Source organism: Seriola lalandi, unplaced genomic scaffold (assembly GCF_002814215.2).
Source record: "Seriola lalandi dorsalis isolate HSWRI2012SDOR001 ecotype SW California unplaced genomic scaffold, Sedor1 jcf7180002054476, whole genome shotgun sequence".
Classification (NCBI taxonomy): domain Eukaryota; kingdom Metazoa; phylum Chordata; class Actinopteri; order Carangiformes; family Carangidae; genus Seriola; species Seriola lalandi.
The window spans coordinates 1,118,612-1,138,805 of NW_019525029.1; the positions used below are offsets into that span (position 1 = coordinate 1,118,612).

At 42.7% G+C, this 20,194-nt stretch overlaps 2 protein-coding genes across 12 annotated transcripts in view; both read right to left on the reverse strand.

Moving 5' to 3' along the window:
• Nucleotides 1–718: 718 nt before the first annotated feature.
• ubp1 (upstream binding protein 1) lies at nt 719–14,136 on the reverse strand. 6 transcript variants are annotated; one of them, XM_023412081.2, is made up of 17 exons: nt 13,814–14,134; nt 12,485–13,569; nt 9,441–9,592; nt 8,444–8,520; nt 8,251–8,356; nt 8,055–8,161; nt 7,740–7,892; nt 7,488–7,598; nt 5,979–6,086; nt 5,610–5,716; nt 5,420–5,474; nt 4,739–4,853; nt 4,551–4,641; nt 4,309–4,427; nt 4,052–4,194; nt 3,181–3,232; nt 719–3,081 (listed from the first exon to the last, which is right to left on the reverse strand). In XM_023412081.2, the coding sequence occupies exons 2-17, from the start codon at nt 12,598–12,600 to the stop codon at nt 3,044–3,046; spliced, it is 1,650 nt and encodes a 549-aa protein (XP_023267849.1). In that variant the 5' UTR covers nt 12,601–13,569; nt 13,814–14,134; the 3' UTR covers nt 719–3,043. The 6 variants fall into 6 exon arrangements, with proteins under 6 accessions (XP_023267849.1, XP_023267850.1, XP_087031714.1 ...); XM_023412082.2 differs by having other exon boundaries at nt 4,739–4,832; nt 13,814–14,133; XM_087175588.1 differs by having other exon boundaries at nt 13,220–13,569; nt 13,814–14,132.
• Nucleotides 14,137–15,179: 1,043 nt separating this feature from the next.
• Nucleotides 15,180–20,194, reverse strand: part of clasp2 (cytoplasmic linker associated protein 2) — a 57,625-nt gene continuing 52,610 nt past the window's right edge. For all 6 annotated transcript variants that reach the window (XM_087175587.1, XM_087175586.1, XM_087175582.1 and 3 more), the window contains 6 exons: nt 18,456–18,651; nt 18,168–18,361; nt 17,945–18,073; nt 17,496–17,702; nt 17,159–17,275; nt 15,180–16,743 (listed from right to left, as the gene is read on the reverse strand). In XM_087175587.1, coding sequence (XP_087031713.1) covers nt 16,666–16,743; nt 17,159–17,275; nt 17,496–17,702; nt 17,945–18,073; nt 18,168–18,361; nt 18,456–18,651 — 921 coding nt within the window. In that variant the 3' untranslated portion in view covers nt 15,180–16,665. The remainder of the gene's footprint in view (nt 16,744–17,158; nt 17,276–17,495; nt 17,703–17,944; nt 18,074–18,167; nt 18,362–18,455; nt 18,652–20,194) is intronic.

The window sequence follows — 20,194 nt, forward strand, 5'->3', positions numbered from 1 at the left end:
CTTTATTTCCAAACCAATTTACAATCTTCTTTTAAACAGTTAATCCAATTACCACAAACCAGCTGCCTCACAGTGAACCTGGAGCTCTGGGGGCCCCGTTGAGGGGCTTGTAGTCCCACAGTATTTGCCAACCTTGTCCAGTTGGTTATCAAAAATGTAGTTATAACTGTTAAACCAGCTGGAAAATCCAAAATGCTCTAATACAAAAGCAATTGTGTGACCTGTACAACAACAGATATGCTCATGGACATGCTCTTTGAGATATTCAGGTGTGAGCCACCAGTTGTCTTCAGTCCACCGGGATGCAAATTAATTGCTACTTTTCTGGTAAATAATTGCCACAGCTGTATTCACTAGTTGTCCCACGTGATTCAGCTTCTGATACAATGGCTCAAGTGAAAATTAGCATGATTCTGTGTCCTTAACATCTGCTTTGGGAAACCTCTGGCAGGTTTCAGCAGTGTCATGTAAATGTCACCTCTGATATCATGCAATACCACAGAAGGTTGTTTAACGTAGTTCATTGTGCCTTTGGCATGTGTAATTATGATTTTCCTGTTTTTATTGGTCATTAAGACAAAAATAAGGTCCATTAGATTCATGACTGCCCGAAAAGGCATATAGACATGAGTTTATCTGGATTGTATGTGAGCAGCTTTAGTATCATAAATTAGCTTCTTGTAAAATATTTTCTCTAATAATGCAACAAGACACCAGATAAAGTTATGAAATCATTTATTCCCAGCACATGTGGTTGTGTACATCTCCAGCATACCATACTGTGCACATCAGAAGCATCATCATTGACATTAGGCTGTACATAAACAGTGGTCACCTCTCCTGCTCACACTCTCTCACACACTCACAGACAGACGATTGGTCAGGCCGTCAGGGGATCACAACTGCTCGCCAGAGTTTGCCTGACTTGGTATCACATCCACTCTATTCTCACTCATTTTTGAAGTTGATGAACACAGTTTACTGAGCTGTGGTAATCACGTCCTTGTAAACACCACAAGAGTTCTGGCTCTGGCGCACGGTGAGACGAAAACCGATGCTTTTTAGTCTCAACATTCTTTTTTCTGTTCTCCTACTCATTAGGTGGATAAGAAGAGGGTGTGGCTGTAGGACTACTGACTACACATCAAGCTTTAGTTTTTGTGATTTTTCAGTGCAGGCTTGGTCTCTAACATCTGGAAAAAGAAGGAGGGGTTACACTCACCAAGGACCAAACTATCCTTCCCTCCCCTTCCCTGTCTTCCACATGCTCTTTACTAAACAGCAAGCTAAACACAGTTTCATTATACCAACAGGAAAAAGGTTTATGACAACTACTGACATGATTAAGTTTTCTTTGTAAGAACGAAAAATGATACACATGCACACACACGCACACACTCACACACACACACATTCTGACACTTAGAGGCGTGCAAACTGTGCACTTCAACATTGCCAGACATCGTGTACCAAAAGTGAGGGGGTCAACTAAACCAACAGTGCCTCCCTGCTACTCCCCGACCTGTGTGAGGTTTCCTGTCACCTTTCAAAGTAAGGGCACTCAAAACACATGACCTGTACTTCCTGTGTTCAGCTACATTAAAAACACAAGAGTCTGAAGATGGCTGTGGAGCTGCCGTGATTTTCTAGTCTACAGGATCAAGACTATTGAAACCAGGCTACAACACTGATGCTTTTTTGCCAGCCTGCTGCATGATGGGTTGTTTCTTGGAGAGCACATCCTGGAATGGAGGGTTTATTACTCTGTACAAGCAGCACACAAGCAGCTCCACTACATGAGGGTTTTATTCACCTTATGACCAATTCTTTTAATGCTTTCATGTGAGGCTTTTCTTCAAAAAAATGCCTATCAATCTGAAACCCGTTTGGTCCACATTATAGTAGGTTTTTGGATAGGCGTTACTGCTCTGCATGGCAGTCTTCTACTGAGGTTTGTTCCTCTTTTTCTGCACATTTACGGCCAAAATCACAGGAGGTGTAAACCCCCACTCCAATAAACCAGTGTTTTAGTCAGCACAGAAAGCAGAGGAGTCAAAGAGGAGGTGTATGTGCTCTGTGTGTGTGAATGCGAGTAAAAGATTGAGCTAAAAAGCCAATATGGCACCAGAAACAATTTAAGTCAATGAGAGCAATAGAAACAGCTTATCCATAAATAAAGCATCAACTAAAAACAGTAAAAGCGCAGGCCAGACAGGATGTACATTAAGAGAGTTGAGCTGAGTGTGACGTCATGTCAACAGACAGAGATATGGCTGGAAGTCTAAAATCACATAGGGCGACTATGTGACAAGAGTCAATGAAATCAGTCCATTTGACAAAGTCCAAGAAAAAAAAAAAAAAAATTGAATGTTGGTGTTAACATCCACAAAAGTTGACGCCACTTCCACAAATTTAGCCTGGATATTTCAGGGGTTGCCAAGCTCAGCTGATCAATAAATGGTTTACTACGACAACCCCGAGAGAATGTTAAACAAGCAGAGTAAGTTGGGATTCTCCTTTAAGCAAGTTAGTATGTTGAGATCGCATGCTGTTCAGCAGTACAGGTTATCAAATACTGGCCTAATGCTGGTTGTGCGCGTTGTGTAGGAAGGGCAACGAGCAATAAGGAAACTCTGCTTTCTTTCCGTCTCCTGCCAGCCAGATCATACTCTCCCCTCTCTCCTGGAGCCTCCCCCCTCCCTTCTCCACACAAAAACCATATAAAAGACAAAAAATAAAATAAAAACCAAAATACATAGAAGATAATTATCTTTCCCCTAACCCTATATCTCCCCCAGTCTCTCCTCCTTTAACTAATCTCCTCCGTTAATAGTGTTTTCAATATGAAACAGTGGACGCACCCATGTCAGATTCTAACATTTACATGGCTTTAACGCAGTCTCTCTGCTTTCCATCGAGCGATCGTTTAGAGAGAGAGAGGGAGAAGTAGAAGGAAAGAGTAGAGGCAGGCAGAAAGGGACAGAGGGAGGCTTCTGCTCCAAAACAGAGGGTGGAGTATTAGTGATGCCATCTGTCCTCATCACTACTTCAGGATTAGATGGAGTCCTTCGCCCAATTCATCTGGAGGAGAAAGAAGAGTGACAAGAAGTACATTAGATCCTTCAAACTGCATTTCAAGCCAAAGTACAATGTTAAGAGTCAGAAGCATCATGAGCTCACCTTTGACAGTGCTGATCAAAAAACAGCTCTCGTCAGGTAAGTTGTAAACCATCTGGAAATAACAAAAAGGGACAACCTGAAATGTTGCAGCTCCTTTAACATCCCTGTCAACTTGCAGATAATGTTTTTTTTTTTGGTGTTTGAGAGGTCACTGACATGACAGGCTGAGTCAAGAGAGGGCTTAATGAAAGCATAAACAACGCAGTAGGTGTACGATAGAGGACTGTAAATTACATGCAAATAAGTGACGCTACAGACAATAGAGATGTTGTTCTTGGTCAGATACCACACAAAATAGTGACACACAGTTTATTTCTTCCTCTTCACAGAGTGACACTGAGTCTCGATATCGGTCCTGCCATTTACTCTGGCCTCGTCCACTTCAGCTCGATTCTGCATTTATGCGGATTATAGCAAGACCAAGGCTGAATTTCTTAGGCAGATACTAATATCAATATTTGAGAGCTGAAAAATTTAAACGAGTCATCGACTGAGGTGTAGTGTAGTTAAAATAAAAAAGAAAAAGCAGTCTGTCACTTATTTTGTCTGAAAGCCAACATATTATATTGAGTGCATTAAATCTATATATAAAAACAAAAAAATACTAATCTACAATCTATTTGGAGAATAAGCTCATATCTTTGTGAATATAACACATTTACAAGCAAACAACACAAACTGTATCCCAAAGCTGAGTGAGTCATTCAGTATCCATGTTGATGCTTTTTCCTGCTTAAAGAGGAGAGTATCCCCGTTTACCCTTTTAATTATACCATCCCTCTTAATAAAGAGCCCTTCACAGATGAGAGTGTGATACTGTATTAAATTGCTAATTGAGAGGCAAAGAGCCCGTGTGTTTGTGTGTTGGTACCTGGTCACTAAGCAGGATGTGTATGCCTGTAGGACCCTGTCTGTACACCTGGTTGATTTTTCCCACTGGAAGGCTGCACACACACGCCATCTTGCGGATCAATTCTGCAGCTGTCAGCTCCTCTAGGTACAGAGCGTGGTACACTGCACACAAACAGAAACAGGTTTTAAATTCAGACCGTTCACATGCCACTTCTACTCGTTATACCAAGGACTAAGAATGATACATGCTGTTACACACAGAGTTTCTATCTGTACCGCGTAAACTAGAGGAGATGCTGTGGTCTCCATTTTCATTGGTGCTGTGTCTCTCCAGCAGGGGGCTCTCCCGAGGGGACTCCTGACAGACATACACTGTCAACCTGGGACACACCGACCTACACAGGCGCGTACACACACACACAGAAAATAAAATTCAGTGGGAAAACACTAGCATGTTGTTGCTATTACAGATATATAACCACAGAAACTGACACTAGCACTGACACACACACACACACCTGGATTTAAGTGCATTGAAGAGTCTGATCCCATCTGCTGGCCCACAAATCTGGACGAGGTCGTCCCTGGTTAGCTTCAACAAATCAGAACCTACGCAAAGAAGACACACAAGAAGAAGAGGAACACTCAGTTGACTGCTGCTGCTATCACTATGCATGTGTGTTGTATTGTGTGTGTGTGTGTGTACCTGAGAAGTGAGAGAAGAGCCTTGTGTAGGAGCTGAAGCGGTTTTTCAGCAGCCACTTCTGTGCGTCCTGTATGGACGCAGTGGGGCTCAGCTGCTGTAGAGGAGGACAGGGACACTGAGGACGTCAACACATAGATCCCAGTTTTATTTTCCGCACTCATATTCAGCAATCACATCAAACAGTATCCTACTCATGGCTGATGTAACTAGGTCTGCATCTAGTGGTTCTTTTCCTCTGCCACTGAATTACATTATTTCTGATGAACTGTTTACTAAATAAAATGTCAAAAAAAACCCTAACCCAAAATTTCCCATCTCACATGACCTAAACTTAAAGTGATGTTATAAAGTTGCTTATTTTGTTTTAACAAGTTAGTGGTAAAACAGCTAGTAAACAGCTAATGTTTGGCGTCCCACGCCTCATGCGATCTAGAGATTCTGCGTCTCACTTGACGTGTGTTGTTCCCAGCAAAAATAGACAGGGAAACATCTGTTGAGAGTCATGCTGACATCATACCAGCAACATTACATAAAACTGACACCGCTCACTTTAGTTTCAATGTCTAGGCCACATGGACATTTCAATATATACACCTGTGCTTTTCCTACTGTGACATGTCATTATGTTTTTTTCTTTAACTTTTCCGCTGGTTCATACAGGTGCATAGAGTGCAGACCAACCTCCAAGTTGCCATGGCTGCCAGGGTCTGCCTGGTGATTGGGAGAGGACGAGTCACTAGAAAACAAAACAAGAGATGACAAATAAGAGAGTTGAACCCAACACACACATCAGACAAAGACACAACTGAACAAGCGCGCACACACACACACACACACACACACACACACACACACACACACACACACTTACCTGTCCGGTACTGAGGAGGTTGTGTAGGTGGACAGTGGGGTTGAGGCGAAGGAGGGAGTAGCTGCCTGGTTGGTGCTGACGTAGGCATTGTCTGGCCATGGGGAGCACTAAAGGAAAGACATGTACATCTAAATACTCAATTAAACCAAAACCTCACATAGAGGTAACATACTTATTAGTTTAATGATCACTGAAGGCCAACTCCAGCTACCCAGAAACAAGAGCTCAAGGGTTGAAGAAAATTCTCCACCCCACCTCATGTCAAATACATCCCTTTCCCAGCTGATGAGGGTCTCGTGTAAACAAGCTTAAGGCTGTGGATGGAGTGATGGGGAAGAGGATTGGAGGAGAGGAGAGCAGGATGCTTACACTGCCTCTCTTGGCCAGGGAGTCGCCACAGTCAGCGGGAAGTGTCCGCTTGCTGGACTTTTTCAGCTCGTGGTCACCCGCATCCTCTATGATGGGTTCAAGCCTCGTCTACATACAGACACACAGCAGGAGGTTAGCCAGCCAGCGACCAACACAAAAACACAACCAATAACTCCAGGAAACACACTCCATCACTGAGTGAATAATCTGAGAGACATCTTGGTGTGGCACAAGTATATAAAATGTAAAAATCACTGCTTGGGCACCAACATTATAACCTATACCTAAGTTTTTTTTAGCCCCTTTACTTCATCTCTGCTAACATCATGTGTTAGACATCATGTGTCCTTTTATGAAATAAAAAAAAAAATTGGCTTCATTGAAAAAGAGCAGAGATGCCTTTTCACACAACAAATGCCATATATTTAAAAGGTCTGTCTATTGTTTACGTCATTAACTTCTAACTTAACAGATCACTAGATGGTGTATCAAGATTTAAGTGGCTTACGATCTCTGCAGAAAATTGACTTGGGGAAACCCTGTTAATCATCTGGTACTATACACCAGTCACCATTTAATTTTCCAAGCAGTCACTTCAGTTCATGTCACAACAGCATTAAAACAGATTTACAGAGACTTGCTTGACACAGGTAATCCATCACTGTGAACAATCTCTCGACCTGAATGTTTTTGTTGTTGAAGTATTGTCTCTATTTAAGACTTCTTCTGCAGTGTTTAATTGATGTGTCACTGTGCCATTGAACATCTGTGTGTCAGTTGCCAAAAAGCATTTCAATTCAAGAGCTGTAAGTTCTGGTGGGAAAAAAAGTAAAAGTCAAAAATAACAAGAAAAAAAAGGCAAAGAAAGAAGGTGGCTCATTGTATTAAAATGACTGCTGTTCGGTAGTTTTCTTCCAAGGTTCAATTGTCAAAATGGATTAATTCAATAGTTGGTTGGCAGAAAAATAACAGGCAACAATTTGGATAATGGATAATAATTTGCTAGTGTCAATTATCAAGAAAAAATACCTCAAAATCTCTGGACCCAGCTTTCTAGTCGTGAGGATTTATTGCTTTTCTCTCCGTTTTATATTGATGTAAACTGATTATCTTTGAGGGTTTTTCTTTTTTTAATATTGTCCAAACAAAACAAGCATTCTGAGCACGGTAACATGGGCTCTGAGAAAATAATTGTAAGAAGCAGATAATCGCTGTCCAGATGGTAGGGAAAGAAAAACTTTCAGAAATTTAAGTTATTAATACATATTTGAGAAAAAAGGTTGTCATTGATGTAGTCTTGTTGCACATGGGCTAAAACACCAGGATGGTCCTTTACCTGAAATTACCCATGTGGTGGGCTGCTTATACATTAAATACTTTTCACTGGTGCATATATTTAACATGGATAGAATAAAAACTGAACCTGGATGTGTGTTATTAGTATTGTCTTGTTAGTGCAAAAGCCTCATAGCTGTAAAGCCTGGCAGTCCATTGCAGCTGCATACTGACCTCTGACAGGATAGTGGTATCGTAAGAGGGCTGGTACTTTTCTTTCTCTTGAGCTGTACGTTTCTCCATCTTCTCCCTGTCTGTCTTTTGCTTACGGTCCGCCCCCTTTGGCTAAACAGGAACCAAAGAAGAAGAGACCAGAAAAGGAAGGGGAGATTTCATTTCTGTGAGGGCCAACACATGAGGTGGTAAGGAATGTCAACATAATTTCAGTCAGTGGAAACATTTCCCCTCCTGAGAATGAGTGTGTACCTTAAAGACTTTGATTTGGCAGGAGGCAGAGTGGAGGTGCTCTGTGTACTCTCCACTGTCTCCCTGGGCGAACGTGTCGATCTGGATTCTGAAAGGGACACCCTTCTCCCCACCATGTTTCCTGGGAGTGAACTCTGTACTGATGCAGTGCACCTGCAGACAGGCGGGAGACAAGGGTAAGAGTGTGATCAAAATATGTGTTTGAAGTGGAAATTCAGTGGCACGCCCAACAGATGGCACAAAAGAGACCTGTGTGTGTGGTTTGTGTGAGTGAGGATGTGTGTGTGTGTGTGTGTGTGTGTGTGTATGTTTTACCTGCACAAAAACAGAAGTCCTTTTGTTCATGTCCCACAGGAACTCAGCAGCATTGAGCTGGGAGGGGTGAGTCTTCGGCTCCACAATGCCCACTGACATGGGGATATCTGTCTCACACACAGATACATGCAGAAATTTGAACTCCAAATCGCACACAGGATGATTAAAGTAAACATTTCTCGCCAGGCGTCATTACCGATGTCAAGGAGACGGTCGCCAGGACGATTCCACTTCCAGCCCTCCAGCTGCTGGTGCTCTGTGTACTGTAGCCGGCGGTCATGAAACACCACTCGCACTATGCTCTACACACAGAGACACACAATGTGAGTACAAAGTGTACTTGATATAATAAGTTAAAGTCTGTCTTCCAGCTGAGAGGATCCTCTCACCTTAACCATTTTGTTGTTGAGCTCTGGTAACTCCCCTGCCTTCCTGTTGTCCAACATACGCACCTCGTAAGACTGGCCTGAGAGAGAGAAAACCCGATGAAAGGGTGAATGTATATATTACTTGTATTTTAAGAGTCTTCCCAAAGAGTACAGGCTTTGTTTATTATGTAATTTAGAAGAGACTGAAGACAAAAGGCCCTTTTTCCACCAAACTGTCTCAGTGACTAAAATGCAAGAACTATAAAAAGAGATAAGTTTCTTCAGTGCAATTCTTTCTGTGTTTCCACGATGTCTCCTCCTTTGATAAAATGCTCAACAACTTGTGGACTTTCTTGTCTATCTGGCCATTACCTTTCTTTTAACTTATCAAACTTCTGGGAACAAAAAAGATTTTGCAACAGTAAACTTGGCTTGCTGTTGAGTTTTGTTGGCTTTAAAAAACATCTGCCATAACTCCACCCTGATTTCTGGGCCATTGGAAGTAATGCCACCTGAGCAGGTACTTTTTGGGGAGCCCAACCTAAGTATAGACCCAGGCTTGTTACTTAGTAAAATGTCCTTCATCTTCTCTGACTTCTTCCGCTCAGATGATTATAAAATACTCAACTTATGTTTTAGTGAGGCAGCCTTTATAAGCAGATGTTGAGACCACTGTGATGGTATATCTGGTGTTTGACACAACATGCAGACACTTCCCACCATTTTAGCTGCACTATCACTTCTGCATAATTCACATTGGAAAATTCAATTTTTATCTATCAATTCTTTTAAATCCTTTAATTCCATGTGAACTTTGATCAATAATTGGTAATTATGTAGTGATGTTAAATGATGGCTGTGTGTGAACAAACCAGATCAAATACCATCGTCTTCATGTGCAGTTTTGTAGCCTAAGTAGAAAAATTTAGTTACTTAACAAAAAAAAAAAAAAACAGAACAAAAGCAGGTAAAGCACAACCAAGACCCTTGAATGCATGAACTGTATTGTCTGTCTCACCTTGGTTTAGGTATGTGAGCGTCTCGTCATGCAGCTTGACAGCAGGCGAGGTGGCGGCACACAGCACATACTGGAATGGGGGATTTTTGGTCTCGTTTTCGGTAGGAAGGCTGGAGTCCTCCTGCTTAAAGATTGGCAGAGCCAGCACATCGCTGAGAGACAGAGAGAAGAAATGCAAACAGAAAGTCAGTATAGATATGATGTGGGAGGGGCAAGCAGGGAAAAAAAACAATCCCTTAGAATGAAAAAAAGTTTTTCCATGTTGAACTTTATTTTGTGAAATTTCCTTGATTTTGGCCTGTCACTTTTTTCAGTTGCTTTGTGTCTGAAGTTGACTCAAAGTTTAAAGATTTTATTAAAAAAACCTTAACACCATGTGGGACTGTTGTTCCACAATCATCTCCACAAAACACAACAAATGGTTTGTGCCTTTGAAACTGTTGCATGCACCACTTTCAGTAAGACAATACTTCACCTCTTCATAGTGTGGAATTATTAAATGGATTGGCTTATTTTAGAATAAGTGACGAAGACTCTCCATCGATCAAATGGCTCTCTTATTATGTATGCATGAGGCAGCTGCAGGATAAATGAACAAAAACACCCAGAGATAGCCTGAGCTGCTGACACATACTATCTCTCACACTTGGCAGCCACTCTAGACAACCAACCCGTCCTCAGCTCACCCTGACAAATGCTGCAGGAGTGTCAACGGGGGCACAGTGAACAGGAGTGTGTCTGTGTGTAGATCTCAGTGCCTGTGCCATGCAAAGAAATACAGATCATGGCATCTCATTACCTGGAAAACTTTTTAGCAAGTCATGATGCTTCTCTACACCCGAGCAAAACCTAAAAAAACCGAAGCAAACAAGACACAAACACCAAAAAACAACCTGATAATTTCAAGACATTCCTGCGGCACCTTCCACCAAACAACAGTCTTCCAAACTGGAGCCTGCTAGATTTCTATCTCAAAATCACTTTCTCTCAATCACTGTGTATTTTCTTTGCCCAGACGATGCCAGTCTGGGTGCCACAGCCCTGTTAAGCCCTGCTGCCCAGGAAAACTACATCTGCTTCCTGAAATCTGAGGACCTGGCTCCACTGAAACACACGGAGACATTCTGTTCCTACCAGCTGCTGACTCCAAACATGCCCCACAACCCATCCCAACACCACAGATAGCACTACTCCTGCAGCCACTGACAGCAATATCACACACAGTTCTTACTAATTGAAACACATGCAACCCATGATCTGAGTATTGGTAAACTTGCTTTCTCCCATAAGAGACTGGCACACACCTACGTCACACTCAGATAAACGCACACTAAAAGCAGATGGCCAAGGAGGCTGTTGATAAGACACATTCATGCACTGAGAGCTTCTTGCTTTCGTCACACAAATGTCATGACCTCCCATGACCTATTACAAAACATAGTCCACACATACCAAGAGTTACTAATTAAACAGGTGGTTTACACAAATACTAGTCTGATGCCAACAGACTCCTCCTTTCACTCCCTTAAGAAAGATAGACACAGGAAACGTTGATTCCCCCTTCACAAGTTGTCTTTACTAAACAGTGATTCCCTCATTAATGAGACGCCATGTTTGGGGAAAAAATGTTGGAATCACCTGAATGACCAGAACCTGGTACAATATCCATGTGACACTGGAGTACACAGTTGACACTGGGGATGAACATTTGTTACTGGACTGCAAACTATTCCCTGCAATTACTGTATGTCCTTGAGTGCCAAGAAAGGCGCCTTTAAATAAAATGTATTATTATTATTATTATTATTATTAGTATTATAGAGACAAAGACTGTGTGTGTAGCAACTAAAGGTATCATCTGAAAATGTTACATTTCAGCACAAATGTGTTGTATTGACACCAAAGCAATACTTGTTTTAATATCATAGACTGGGGACTATAAAACATGTTTCAACATCCTTCAAAAATGGTAATTTGAACGTCATGTGTCACTGAGGAAGATTGTGATTTAATCAAAAATGCCTAAACAGCAAGTTAATCATGGACCCTGTTGTGAGACAGTTGCCAAACCGTTCAGTGAAGGCACCAGTGTAAAGTAAAGAACTTAGACAAGAAATATCTGATAAAAGAGTAAGTAAACAAGCATAAAAATCTACCCAAGCATTCAAACAAACTCTCAATATTTGACACTCTATACTTGTTCCTATGGGTACACTTTGGTCAAATGTACTGTCGTTCAATTCCCAGGGGTATCAGCTACAATGACACACTGGTTGTGTCACTCTATCTTAGAAAGAAAACATCATGAGATAAAGAAATGTTAGTGTGAAATCATAAAAACTGAGCTAAACGATTCAGACTAAATATTCATAATCATCAAAGCTGCCCAGTGTTTGTTACATTATCTCTGTAGCAGGGAATGGATGATTTGATTTCATAAAAAGGAAATTAAGACCTGGTTTGTCCTAAGATGAAGGTGTGAGGGAAGACGTGCTGAAGCTTTGGCCGCTCACACCTTCAAGTCTATTAACGGTTTTAGATCAAAAAGACTTAAGTCAGAGCCACCACCTCTGAAACAATACACAACCTTTTGTTTCCACACATCACTACTCTACACACAGACCTATTCTGCAGTGTGAGAGACCAAACCAGGGCCTTTCCTGCAGACTTCCTCAGTGTTATCTTGAAATTAACACAAAGTGTAGGTCTCTGTTTGGCTGAAACACACACACACACTTATCTGAGCAACAGAATGAACTGGTATAAAATCTTTGTCCCTCACAGTATAACACGTGTCTTTCCTTTGCTTTTGTGTGGGATATTGAGAAATTAATCTTTGTCCCTGATCGTGGCACCCTGCAGTGACTGCCCTACTACAAATCCAGAAACAAAGAGAAGCCATCACAGCCAGTACAAATGGAATAACACACATAGACAGGGGGATGTAATGTTAACACTTCCAGTAAGAGTGTTTGTTGTTCTCTCTCTCGACCCACGACTGAGCTAGGTAGCTGGGGCTTGGCGTGTTGATTCTCGTCTCTGACCTCATGCTGTAGGCTCCAGCCCCCAGCTCCTGTCCGATGCCGGACAGGCTGGCATCGAAGTCGTGCACCAGCCCCGACTCGATGGTGGCGTCGTCCATCTTCAGCACCCAGGCCATTGGCCCCAGCTCCTTGTCCTCGGCTTCTACTTGGAGGGCCGCCAGCTTGCTTCAGGTATGAGAGGTCGGCTAGCGAGGAAGTGGGCTCTGCAGCTTCTGGGTGACGCCGTGAGAGGAAAGTTATGCTGCTAGCCCGTTAGCCGCTCCTTGGCAAGCTGGGCAGGCGAACTGGTAGCTTTCCACAGAGACTGGGTGTATCGCCATATCTCCACTCAGGGTTTCGAGAGGCTTTTATCGCGCAAAACGCTGCTCCACAACTGGCAGACTGTCTGAAAGTAGCGGTAAGTTAGGATACTCTCAGCTAAGAAATGTTAGTCGTGACTGAAGATGCGAGCTGATTGTCAGCATGCTAACGTTAGCTAAGAGCTAGCTAGCTTCACAAAGGTAACTTGAAGCAGACTAGCATGAATTCAGCAGCGCCGTTGTTACCCCAGGCACGGAGTCTTCAAGCAGGCTGGCTAACGTTAGCTCAACAAAATGCAACAAGCAGAGAAGGTGGTATTGTTTCAGTCTACACGCCGCATCCCACGCAGCGTCCGCACAGCTGTTGCTACCTAGCTAACAAGCTAACTAGCATCAACTTCACTGGTTCTGAATCAACTGTGTGGTGTCCGGTGACCTAAGAGCTGCTCTCTTCTGGCGCTCCCTGTACCATCCCAGCCCGCTCTCCTCTTCTCATCGCGGAGCAGGAATCACCGCTAAGGCTCCCAGTCCTTGAGGTGCAGTCCTTTAACCATCCAAAGTGCAGCGGTTGACACAAAACCAGGCATCAACATGGCTCCCTCAGCGTACAGACTGTCGGTCTGTGAAGCCTGCGGGGCTGCCACCGCCAGCCTCAGGAAGAATGCCAGGACGGCGCTCAGCCAATCAGAGGCCGCCTACTGTGTCCAGCGCAAGGGGATTAGCCAATCAGAGACCTCCGAGCTGCCGTCATTGTGTCCAACTGTAGCTGTGCCGTGTCTCCAGAAACTATAATGATATATCTACAAAGTCATCTCTGTCAACAAAGATCGGCACTGTGATAGTAGTGAGTGTCTTCATGTTCAGACCCCCCCCCCGTTTTTCACACTTGCATAACACACGAAATTAAAGGCTCATCGGGTCAGTTAAAATAAGTAATAAAGAATGTAGTTATTCATTATTATGTAGTACAGCGAATATAAGACACACAAACTATTCAAACATTTCACTTTCTGGCTTGTGAGGGTCATACCGTGTATAACTGCTGTCGCCGTGTCTCTGAACGGGAGCTCGGAAGTTTTCAGTGTAAGACTGCCAAAACAACATCGTGTCCCACAACAGCTGTCGGTGTAGTACGCCTCACTCCTGCTGCAAATAAACACGACTCAGCCCGGTACCGAGGAGGCCCAAACGAGAACTCATGTCTGATTAAGGTCAGTGTCGAAAAGAAGAGCAGTCCAGTCTACTGGAGTTGGGTGCAGACTTGCTGTGTGTCCCCTAGTCAATAATTATCCACCTGTCGGGACACTGGACGTTGCGCACTGTCAAGACTCTTGGTGGCGAAGTTTTTCCGTGCAGGGTATACACGCTATTTTGGCTCAAGGGGAAAGACCCGCCTCACGGCTCAATTCATGTCCCCCTGTCTCACAGTTCAGCATATAGACGTCAACATACACTTTAGTGCAAAACATAGTAAAGCTCAAACATAATGGGCCAAAAATCTAGCTGAATAACCTACAATTAATTTCTTACAAGGACAATTCCCTTATTAGTTAATTTGTCGTTTTAAGAATGGCATTAGACAAGTAGCAATTTTTTTTACTGAACATCTTGCATCTTAAAAATACTGTCAGCAAATTGTACTCAAAAGTGAAAGTACTAAGACTGCATTGTTATATAATTTGATTATTACTGATACTTCAGTATGTAGCATATTTCTGTTGCAGCTGGAGGTAATTTTGTGGAGAAGTATGATGCAATATTAAATGGCATGACTAAATTAGTAAGTACAAGTATATCAAAACTGTACTTAAGTATTTGAGTAAATGTACTGCTTACACTCCACACAGCTTGTGGATGTCCAGCCATGTATCCTCCACTCCTTAAATATAACCGATACCTTTGCCTAAGAAGGGAATTGTTTTGCGGACAGAGTTGGGACTTGGCAGTTAGGAGGTGGCCGCAGGAAGGTCAGGGGGTTTACAGGTCAGACTGGTACTGTATCTGGGACCCTCTTTAGCTGTACCTAAATTTACAGTCCAGAGAGCAGATGCATACATGACATTCAGCACCGGCTTCTCAAATAGCTATGTTGCATAAGACACAAATGTTATCTTTTGCACCACGTCTGTACTAACCCACCTTATCATCTGGTACATACTGTGAACACCTGCACATTTTCTTGCCAGAGCTCTCTGCTCTGAGGAGAAAATGGCAATGTTGGAGAGGCTGGGACCAGAGAATGTTTGGTGTTATTGCTCGAATAATTACTTAAACAATTTGTGGATAATAAAAACAGATTCATTTTCTGTCGACTGACTAATTGTTTCAGCTCTGATTGCCGCTTCTCACCATGGGATTCTTTCCCACTGCAAAAATCACAGAGGCGGGGATGATCATTATCTGTACAAGTTCTTTATTTTATTGTAAGCACAGCTTTGTAAATGCACAGAGGAAACACAACAGTGAAAACTAGAATGTTACAAGAGGAAGGAAAGAAAGACACGATGAAGAGGAGAAAAGGGTGACATGACAATTTTCTTTCAGAGCTGTAAATAATACATTTCTACAAATTTCTCAGCAGAGAAAAATAAGTGTGAGAGAGAGAGAGACTACGGCACGCGCAACAGAGAGAGAGAAAGAGGGAAAAAATAAAAACAAGGATGGGCACAGGTGCGCATGTGCACCCACCCCCCCGGGCGACTCTCCTAAATGACACCATTATTGGGTATTCCATTTTAATATCATATATAGATACATATCCACTATGTGATAATAAGCCATGTCCTGTCATACTTCATGTAGTAAGCAGCACGCACCCATCTTCCTCTCAATGTTGCCCAGAAGTGGACTGATCAAGATAAGCTGGGAGAAATGGAGGACAACATGGGAGTTATCTGAAAGGGGCGGACTTTTTCACATTAATTTAAAACCCCAGTCACACTATTCTGACTGTCAATAGGACCCAGATAAAAAGTTATTTTTTTAAATTTAGTCTCATGCATAGCCAAGCACATAACGCCTCCTGTACTTCAGAATCCGCCAATGTTCTGTATTTGCTATGAGCAGGTATGACCCACTGTGACTCGCGTTAGTACTGTGCAGGGTTGGTTGGTCGTACCTTTTCGGCTCATCAGCACCTTTTTGAAAGAGAGAACATGTGTGTTCATGTGCGAGAGAGAGAGAGAACTCCAGACGTTAAAAACTGCTGCAGTAAAACCTCATTGCGTAAAATAAATTCAAACTATGACACAGTGCAAATTTACATTCCTGTCTACCTGGCCTCAGTTACTCACTGCTCAATAAGGAAACAAAGACGGCACCGTTTGTTGGTCTCAGCGCTGTTTGATGAACGTTGTCCCCCCACCCCCCAGAAAATGAGAACCATGCAGATGCACCACTTTCTGTTGACATCAGGATGATGTTCAGAGGGGATACTGTTGTGTTCGAGATATAATGGAGAATGGAGAGGACGGATATTTCATATCTTCATCCTTGAGTGATTAAACCTGGGTGTAGTATGTGACTGTATGTGAGCGTGTTTATGTTTAATGTAAATTTAAGGGTTCAGTTCAGTCTGAGATCAGGGTGGGTCCTCAGCGATGTGTCAGGAGAACTACAACACTCCTCTGCACCGCAACTCGCATCTTTCTGTGTGGCAGTAAATGTGTAAGGACTGTGTGTACCTAGGCGTGTGTGTGCGTCACTCTGCTGTCCAGAGTGCAAGCGTACGTGTAGATGTAAAGCAGTTTGCTCCTGTCAAAGAGTGTTAGCATGTCTGTTTTGTTCTCGGTCTGTGTGGATGTGAGCACATGAACAAATGTTTTATGTTTGGTGGGCAGAGTTGCAGTTCTGTGGTTGCCCTGTGGGAGGGCGCTGTGTCTCCTATAGGCCTTCAGTTGGGGGTTCACTGCCGCTGGAGCCGGACTGGGCACGCTTGATGTACAGATTCAACAGCTTCAGCTACGGACAGAAAAACAGAACACAGGATGGACGTGTGAATGTTTGTATCTACCGGTTACAAGAGGTCACACAAGGTGTAAGCAAACTTTTTTTGACCCGTGTCTAAGTTTTTGTCATATGTGGTATATTTAACTCTATGTCCAAGTCACATGACTATTGCTTAACTTTGACGTCTCGCTGTGGATGGTACGGGAGGTCGGGATGAATCTACAGCTGATAAATTTTGATTCAACAAACCTTCCTATAGTTTATTTTTTTATGTTTTCATGGTTTTGCATATTGTTAAACATTTTACTGTCACATATATTAATAACAACAGTAGCAGATTGAATTCAGAAAGAATAAGCAAGTTTCAATACAAAAAGAGGAAACAAACAGCTCCTTCATGGTAACATGGTAACAATGGAAACTACACCTTGCTGCTGGAGAGTTGGCTGAGGTGCGGCTTGAGGTCCTCTCCGATCACTGCATGAATGGCCACCAAGCAGAACACACAGGCTTTCCTCACACTGCTCTCAGAGTTGTCATAACCCTGTTCAACCAGAAAAAATAGGTTACAAACCTGCAGAGGCCTTTGTTCAGAAGAAAGGAGTCAGAGAAAGTATTTGTGCATGAATGTGTGGGTTGTGTGAGGTTAGGGGATACGTGGACTGGACTGAATCAGTTATTTTCAGCATCAAAACTAACAGTTATGTGTTAAACATCAGAGCTGTGTGTGTGTGTGTGTGTGTGTGTGTGTGTGTGTGTGTTACCTGTATGAGTCCTGGCACTATCTCAGGCAGCAGGCTGATCAGACCCTCTTTGGGAATCCTCTCCACCACTTTGGTCTGCATCTTGATGGCAGCCAGGTTGATGGGGTAGTCAGCTGACTGGATGATGGGACACAACACCTTGATACACTGGTCAGGACTGATGGACAATGCCAACATGGCTGCTGTCTCCTCTGCTGCTCGAACCACCTACAGAAACACAGTCAAACATCATATTCATGTCATTCATGAATGAATGGGGTTGAGGTCACATTTTATTGTTCAACTGTGCTAATCTGAAATTGGTGAGTGTAACTGTTTGATGATCATGGAGCAGATGAACACGTTTTTGTATATTTCGATCCATATATAAAGTACAGTTCCATCTCTTCATGCTTGTATCATAAAAACTGCTTTTAAGTGACCTGATTTGTGTGTGTTAGTAAATGTACCTCCTTGTGAGGGTCTTTGTGAGCCTCCAGGGCCTTCATGATGGTGAGCTCTGCATAGTTCTTGAACCTCCAGGGCTGCTTGCTGAGAATCTCCCTCAGCACCCGCAGAGCCAGTGTTCGGATCACATGCTGGGAGAATGAAAAAGATTCACGTTTAAAAGAGAGGGTTTGGGCTTGGCCTATTTGTGCAGTGTTATTACAGGCTCAAAGTGAGTGTGGCTACCTCTCTGTCACCCATTGTCTCAAGCAGGAGCAGCAGGATGGTTTTGAAATGTTCATCCCACACCTGCAGGGTGTTTTCGCGAATCAGCTTCAACAGTTCACACAGCGCTGCCTTCCTCTCCTCTATACGCTCATTGTGATTGGACAGCTCCTTCAGCAGCTCGGCCACTAGCTCCGACTGGTCCAGGCTGCTATCTGTTAATAGACAAGAAAACATGTAATTGTATTTTGTTCTTATTATATGTATTTGTTGTACGGAGTATTTTTCTGTCATAATGTGTTAGAGTACCATCGGTGAGATGTTCAGAGTCATCCAGGCTGGTGTCTTTGCGGCTGTGTTTAAAGGGAGAGTCGGAGAAGTGTTCGCGGGCACCTCGGGGGCTGGAGGAGAGAAGGGGGGTGTTGAGGAGGGATGTCTTGTTGTCCAGAGCCATGCGCCCGCCGTCCATCAGGTCCGATACTCTGCCGTCTATCCCGCTGCCGCCCTACAAGACATATAATCTAATGTCAGGGAGTGTTTGTCTATAAGGTCTTTATTTTCACACCTGTAGTCTATTTGTTCTGAATCAAAGAAAAAAGATAAAAGATGCCTTTCGGTTCTGGTCCGTTTCGTGTTCGTTTTCTTTTACAAGCAAACCAAGAGGTGTTAACATGAAGTTATATGGACTGACAAGTCAACAGACAAATAATTCATTATACAAGTTTTGTAGACTTGTCATCAGCCCATGGAGCAAAATCAAAACAAAAAAGTTTATTTATTCTGCTTGACTGACAGCAACTAATGCAGTATTTTGCTGCTCAAAGACATTAAATGATTATGAGAATTATTAGTTGTCATCTGACAAAAATGACAACAAACAAGTACAAACAGGACAAAAAAGAGGCATCTTATACTGTACATGAGAACTGAGGGTCGAACAGAAGGTGTAAATCCATATTAAACAAATACAAATACTTTAATAGTTTGTGATTTTAGGCCATATAAATAGAAATTCAACTCCATTTCACTGTATTAAGTATCAGGGAAAAAATCACAGCACTCTGCATGCTGTATAATCACATGGTCACTAAACCATCTCACACAATTAGGTCTATAGCTTCGGATATCACTTCCGTGACAGTTCATGATCAGCAGATGGATTTAATAGTAGTTGAGTATTTGAATTCATGCTAAAATCTCATATCTACTATCACATAATCCTGTTGTTGTTCTGTTTTGCTTCCACCCCACAGACAAACCAGAGTTCACTTGCAGCGGTGCAGGTGTGGTACAGATGGCACAGATGTTGTAAAAAGATCTAAAGGAATCTTTTAATCTGTCTAATTTTTCTGATAAATTAATCTGGATCACTTTAGGCACATGGTCATGAAAGCTTGGGTTCGGTTTTCTTTCCTGACCAGCATGTTGTTCTCCTGCTGTGATTAGTGTTAGTTAAGAGAACAGCAGGGTGAGGGGGAGGATGTTTAAGGTGCTCTTGTTTCTGTTTATATTTACACCCAAACCACTAAATGTTAATATCTGAGTGGTGGTTTGATGAGTCAGGTGTGCTGTGATTGGCAGGCTGATGACACGTGGGATGGTTGGATTTCAGATCCATCTCATGGGGTAAATGTCAGGAGGTCACACCTCTTTACTAGAGAACACCATGTCCTTTAGAAGGGGTCAGGGTTGTTGGGAGGGACTGCAATAAGACCCTCCATGACGCCTGAAGTCATAAATTTGGACTGAATAACATAGTATAAGCACATATGAAAATATTATGGGAAGGTTCTTTTAAAATCCTCTTAGCTTGATCTTCAGCAGCCAGGTTCATAACAAACAATAAACAGGGTTTTCTTAGTGGCTGTAGAGGATAAAGTTCACAGTCATCAGTCCCATAAACACTTAATGTGTGCTTCTCAGTTCCCACGCTACAAAGGAAGTGGTGGGACAGTATCAGATGACAGGGTGACATACAGTACATGTTGGTACCCATGTTTGTGTGTGTTTTAGTTTTTGTAAGTCTCTTGGAAAACATGTTGTAAAAC